Raw genomic sequence first — 6,809 nt, 5'->3', positions numbered from 1 at the left:
TTGAATTATAATTCCTCCTGCCAGGAAGGTTACAACAGGTCTACAGTATATGTATGAAATGTTTGTTCATAAAGTTAAAAAACATCATTACCTTACTGAAGAACACATTAAATGTAGGAATGCATAATCAGAACTGACTCTCAATTCTGCTTAGCTGGTGCAAATCTACAGAGAACCATCATCCTTTCTGCACAAAACAAAACCAACCTCTAATTTGAGAGTTGGGGTTTTTTTTGTTTTGTTTGTTGTTGTTTGTCATAGAGGGGCCAGACTGAACTTTATGAAAGAAATTCCTCTGGAAGCAGAAGTACATTGTTTATTTTTTTTTCCCTATCTCCACTTTGTTTACCGACAGCAGTCACCCACCTTTTAAAATTATTATTGCCTGACATTACATGGAGCTTTTACTGCTTGTTCAGAACAAGGCAGTGAAATAGAAAGAACCTCCAACTCCCCTGTCATGACCCAGTTCTGGGTTTGTGCTTTTTTGACGAGTCTTTGATCTGCAGCAGGCCTCATAGGCTAGTCTCCCGGAGGAACATGGTGCCAATGTTGTAAGAAACCTTTCTCACTCTGGCAGATGTGATGGAGGGTTTTGGTGGCTTCTGACCACTTCTGACCTCGAGGAAGTAACAGATCCCAGGAATTTCCTTTGGAAAGTTTTCTGGAAGCTCTTCACGGGAACGAGGGATAAAAATAAAATTTTCTTCCTTTTTCAAAAGCCTAGAAAAAAAACAAAACAGAGGGATATAAAAAACTGTAAAACACAGTCCAGAAACATCGCTTTGGAGGAGATTGATCCTATGTGGTTCCAAATAAAAAATGAGTTTAAAGTATTATGTATAAAAGTATTATCCTAAGCCAGGATCCTTAGTTGATATATATTAACTTAGCATCATCAACTTCAAGGAGCTCTGTTGCCTGAGATCAGCTGAGGAGATGGCCCAAATAAACACATTCTCTGAAAATCTGCGTCAGCATTCAGAAAGTCATGTACCAGAAAGGGAACCAAATTCATAATGATCATTATCCATTACGTATCATTTGGCTCACTTAAAACACTCCAGTCTGGCCAGTTGTGCAGAAGTTAAAATTTCAGAGTGATGACTACCACCAGATCTCTTGCTGGAAAGTAGGTATGAAGGTGACAGCGCTTGGGAGCTCTCACAGGTAGAAGCAGGGTGGTCAGTTTGTGCCCTTCTCATACTCAGTAGTATTGCATTTCATAAATTAGGTTCAAATACAGCAAATCTGGCTTCAGCAAAAACCAGAATCAAATCTGACATTATTCATCAAAAGTACCCATGGGTTTAATCTGGGCCACCTGGTTGGGGTCAAAAAGGGATAGAGGTTCACAGGAGCCATGAAGCCATCCTCCAGGCATGCCCACACAATGGGCCAACATCACAGACCTGACTATACTGCCTTTTGCCATTTGTCATCTTCCTCCATAGCGGAGAAATCTCTGTCTGGCTACATCTGAAAGTTTAGGGCCTCTTTATCAAGTATCTTCCCAGAAACTAGTTGGACTTGTAAAATAAAGAAAATAACTCTACACATTTTCTTTTTGTTTCCAGTAAATTAAGTTAGGGGTATTCAGTCCCTTGCAGCACTGAAAAGATCAGTTTTGAGGTAATGGTAAATTATGAGCACAGTTGGATATACGAAAGCAGTCTTCATCTTTTCCCCTTCCAAGATATTTATTTTTTCTCTCAATCAGTCTTATCTGAAGCTTAAAAACATCAGTGGGATTTTGTAATAGGTTGTTTATTTAATGTCTCTAAAGCTGATTTCTGGGAAGTAAATGAATGAATGAATCCTGTTGCCAGGAGAATTTTCCAGGATTCTCAGCACATGTAATGGTACTTCCTTTACTGAGTATTTTTCCTGGGTTTTGGCTGAGACAATCTGTGTGAGCTCATTGAAATATAAAGGCATTTTCTTCCCAGCTTTTAAATAATCAGTTGGTTATAAATCCAACAATGTTTTTGCCTTTGAACTTCTGTGGTGGTCTTTGTTTAGCATGCGGTTTGAATGTCATAATCTATTTTCCAGACTGTCAATTTTATGATCAAAATACTGTAATCTTTTCTAAATTGCATGAGAGTTTGCAGAGGCCTCTAGAGAGAAGCTTCTCTCTTTTCATCTCTGCAATGCTTGATGTAAATATTTTGCCTTTTAAAACTATAGGCTTAATACACTGAAATAACTCTTTGCTGTTTCCCAAACTAGATTTCTGCAAGCAACAGTTGAACTCTTAGAACTTTCTGAGCTAAATCTGTAAGCTTTCGCTGCAGTCGTTCTTCCCCAAAATGACTATTCACTATAGAGCATCCGGCCTTGCTAAAAATCAATGGTTTCCTTCTCAGAGCCTAACATTATCTAATTGTAATGGCAGTTATACAAGTCTGAAACTGTAAAATATACACTCTTTGATTCAGTTCAGGGCTGGCACTGAGTTTAGTTGCTATTTCACACTATTTTCCTCATAAAACAGAAGTGCAAGATATATTCACCTGTTTTGTGAATTGTAACTTGGTTGCAATGAAATGCTCTAAGAGTACCAGAGGTGCCAGGAGTGATGGATGACTAACCAATTAGTCCTTTGGAAATTCCTCCACTACTGTGGCTTGTGATAGACTCCACATCCCTATATCAGGTGCACTGTTTAAATCAGCCTCTCACCCTCAGAAATTGTCTAGCTGACCTTTACTGGGATAACATTTCAGCTCCCAAGTAAGCATGGCAGGAAACCTTTACCAAATGCTAATGGAAGCTACTTACGATCATATTCTATCCTACTTACTTTAGTTTATACTTTTAAGAAAAACAATTATTTGCTGGCTCTTGTAATAATACTATTAGAAAGACTTAATCAGGAAAAAAATGACCACCTGTTAGCATTCTCCTAAAGAACAGGTTCTTCAGATTCCTTAAATATTTTGGTCCTGACACTTGGATTCCCAGGCTGAGAATGAGATCATGGTTCAGAAATTGCCTCTGATTTCTTATAGATTTGTGTATACACTAAAGAAATAAGTTATATGCTAATCCTCAGTGCTTATCAGTGTGCTGGTTTTGGTTGGGGTAGAGTTAATTTTCTTCAGAGTAGCTAGTATGGGGCTGTGTTTTGCATTTGTGCTGGAAACAGTGTTGATAACACAGGGATGTTTTCGTTACTGCTGAGCAGTGCTTACACAGAGTCAAGGCCTTTTCTGCTCCTCACCCCACCCCACCAGCGAGTAGGCTGGGGGTGCACAAGAAGCTGGGAGGGGACACAGCTGGGACAGCTGACCCCAACTGACCAAAGGGATATTTCACACCCTATAACGTCATGCTCAGCGTATAAAGCTGGGGGAAGAACAAGGAAGGGGGGACGTTCGGAGTGATGGCGTTTGTCTTCCCAAGTCACCCTTATACATGATGGAGCCCTGCTTTCCTGGAGATGGCTGAACACCTGCCTGCCGATGGGAAGCAGTGAATGAATTCCTTGTTTTGCTTTGCTTGCGTGCGCGGCTTTTGCTTTACCTATTAAACTGCCTTTATCTCAACCCACGAGTTTTCTCACTTTTACCCTTCCAATTCTCTCCCCCATCCCACCGGGAGGGAGTGAGCAAGTGGCTGTGTGGGGCTTAGTTGCCAGCTGGGGTTAAACCACGACAATCAGTGAGGACATTTTTCTGCAGGAATCTTCCCTCCTATATTTAGGCCATTCGTGATGTTAAAAAGAAAACAGTAGCAGTTGATGGCCATGGCCCAGATCTACAGCCCTTTCTAAGTTTTTTTTCTTCCTTTTCATGGGTACAATGAACCCCAAAAGATACTTCTGCCAAGCAGCAAAATGAATAGCGCAGATCCTCAGCAAGGCCAAGGCCGAGCATTTCCCCTCTGGCTCAGGGGAAAACCTTCTGGTGTGGAAGGTTTCCTGGGTGGTGCCACCCAGTTCTGGTTGTTTGTCTCACCTTGCGGACCGTTCTCAGAGCATTTTGTTGTGATCAAATCAGATTGCCTGTTCTGAAAGTTTAAGAAGCACAATCTATCCTTCACCTTCAGGAAACTATATGGCAGCTTAAACTCTACATAAAATGTCCCCAGATTGTCCCATAGTCATGGAGCTTACGTTGGAAGTTACACAACCTCCACAGTTCAGGAATATGCATATAATAACTACTCTGAAAATATTCCAAAGCATTTATCTCAGCCGTATTTCCTGCATCACTTCTGTGTATTTCCCTTAAGAGCACTATTGCAAAGTATATTTTTATAGTAGGTTACTCACAGATTCAAAATTCTGGGTTCTACTCAGGTGGCTGGATACAAAATTTACAATTCAATGCTTAAATTGTGAGGGTCAGGCAACTCAAGCATTCCTATAAATTGCCTGGAACTAGGTCTGCCGCCATCTTGTCTTCTTTGTTGATGTTTGAGGGGAGGAATAATTTCTTAAACAGTGATTTGTAGATGATTAACTTTGACAGCTTCCCCTCCTAACCTGAAATCTTCCAGAACTGTTTAAATTCTTGTTCTGTCTCTTCCCTGGTGAAAATGCTGTTGCTTTCAGATAAAAAGAGATGGTATCTGAGAATTATCCCATTTATTTTTTTCATTTTCAGTTCCTTCATTTAAAAAAAAAAGCAAGGTGTCAGTATGGAAACAAAAAATGTGGTTATTCCCTAGTGGAAACAAGAAGCATTTTAAGGTCAGGAGGTCTGTGTGTGAATGAAAATTGGGATTCATTTTAAAAGGTGAAGAAGCTTTAAAAACTGTAGCTCTTTTTTGCATAGATCAAATGACGGGGTAATTATATTTCGAACTGTTTTGGCAAGAAACAGCCACATCTTTATCAGTGAGTTCCTATATTCAGAAAATGAACTAACAAAGATTTGTTACTAGAGAATTATTTGTTGCAAGGCGCTCTATGCTGACTGCATGCTTTTCACAATGATTCTTACTCTCTCCATGCCCACTGGAAAGCAATTTCACCTCTTTACCTCTCCATCTCTCAGAGAGGTCAGTCCTTTGTACTTATCACTGGATGCTGTGAAGATTAATTAATACTCATACAAAAAAAGTACCTCTGCTCAGCAGGAAGGATGGCTGCAAAAATTTTATGCTTTTTTTGTGAAAAGTGGGCTAACCTGCTCCATTCCTTCCCAAACAAGATACAGTCACAAACTGAAGGATCTGTCCAAAGGGAAGAATAAGATGGTGAGAGGAGCAGCCACTTAGCAGCCTGAAGTAGCAACTCCTTTGCAAATATGGAAGAGCCACTCCTTTGGAAATAGAAAGGATGATCTTCCTTGAGAACTGTATTTCCACAGCTAAAGGAATAAATGATTACCACGTGTGCTACTTCAACTCTAGCTGCTGTGAGGAAGCACTCACCTAGCTTCAGCATGCTCTAATACTTCCACCATCAGGGCTTCAGAGGACATACTGCTCATACGGTGTCTGGAAACCTTTGAAACCTCTTCCCACTGCTGTGACTAGTGCTTGCTGAACGTGACTAGCACACGTTGCCACATCCCAGCAAACTTTGCAAATCCCAGCAAATGCCAGCAGGTTTGTTCGGCTGCAGGAGCCTGGCACATTGCATAGTTTGTAGTGCTCAGGGACCTGTCTTTTCTCTCGCCCTTTATATCAGGCTTGTCTTAAAAGCCACCTTCAGGCCATGCAGTCAGGCCAAATCCTTCCAGAGTCAATAGATAGTAAGGAGCAAGCAAGCGATCCGGGTGGTGATCCAGCCCGTCCTCAGCCAGGCTTCTCTTGCTTGCCAAGCTTGCCACTCGCTGTCCCCTGACAGCAGGAGCAGGTCAGGAGCGTCAGCCTCCCCACAACTAAGTACAGCATCTCCACCTGCCTGCACAGTTTGCTCTCCTCTGTCTTCCTCATGCTCTCCACAAAATGTATGGTGGATATACTTTACGTCACAGTTCCTGAGATAAGTGCCATAAACTGATACATATCTATATATAAAATATGTATTATATAATAACCTTAAAACACATGTTCATCTCTAATTAGATATGAAACTAATTATAGTATTTGCTGCTTCAATAAACTATGTAACAGGAATGTAATATTCAAGTAAGGTATAAACAACTGCCAAATATTTATTCAGCTTTGGTTTTGCATAAATATACATTTTAACCTCTGTATAATGAATTTCCACATACCCTAAATAAAAGTCATGTTATGACAGGATTTGGCAATTTGCTGAATCAGAGTTAAAAAAAGCACCCACTCAGAACTGAATTTCAGCAGAAACTTCTTTTAGGAAAATTGTTTTGTATAGACCAAAATTTGAACAATATTTCTGAAAGAAATACAATGCACTACAATAAATGAGAATATGCACTGCCTTCCTAAATATAGTATGCACCAAGAAAGGCAAAGTGGTCAGGTCAATCTTCCATAAATGCTACCTTTCACAAGGATAGCTATCAACAGAAGAAAAGGTTCTTTCTGCCCTAACTCCTAAAGAACTGTAAAAACTGTAGTTAACCTTGTTCACATCCACATATTAATTGGTACAATCGGGGAAATGTAATTAATGGCTTCCCAAATGGGTTATCAGAAGACTGTCTCCTGCTGGGTTGCTGAGCCATTCCTCTGTGGCAACAAGTGTTGGTCACTTCACCAGCCGCGTACCTGGTTTGATAACATACGCCAGCTCATTTGTTTCCATATGAATTCACATGATAAATTATTATGGCACTCATTAGAAATATTGGTAGAAATACATTGTATAAAAATATGAACTTGCTATTGTAATGCCAAAAATCAGTGCACTCGGTCCTAAATTTCAG

The 6,809-nt window shown here is 40.2% G+C and overlaps 1 protein-coding gene across 1 annotated transcript in view; it reads right to left on the bottom strand.

Annotated features, from left to right (window-relative positions):
- Window positions 1-312: 312 nt before the first annotated feature.
- GUCY1A2 (guanylate cyclase 1 soluble subunit alpha 2) overlaps window positions 313-6,809 on the bottom strand; it is a 154,893-nt gene continuing 148,396 nt past the window's right edge. Inside the window, exon 8 of the mRNA XM_075140063.1 lies at window positions 313-723. Within this exon, the coding sequence (XP_074996164.1) occupies window positions 516-723 (208 nt within the window). The 3' untranslated portion in view covers window positions 313-515. The remainder of the gene's footprint in view (window positions 724-6,809) is intronic.

The sequence above is a fragment of the Calonectris borealis genome, chromosome 1 (assembly GCF_964195595.1).
Source record: "Calonectris borealis chromosome 1, bCalBor7.hap1.2, whole genome shotgun sequence".
NCBI classification, from domain to species: Eukaryota; Metazoa; Chordata; class Aves; order Procellariiformes; family Procellariidae; genus Calonectris; species Calonectris borealis.
Note: the sequence above shows the minus strand (reverse complement) of the source record. Positions and strands in the feature narration are given on the sequence as shown.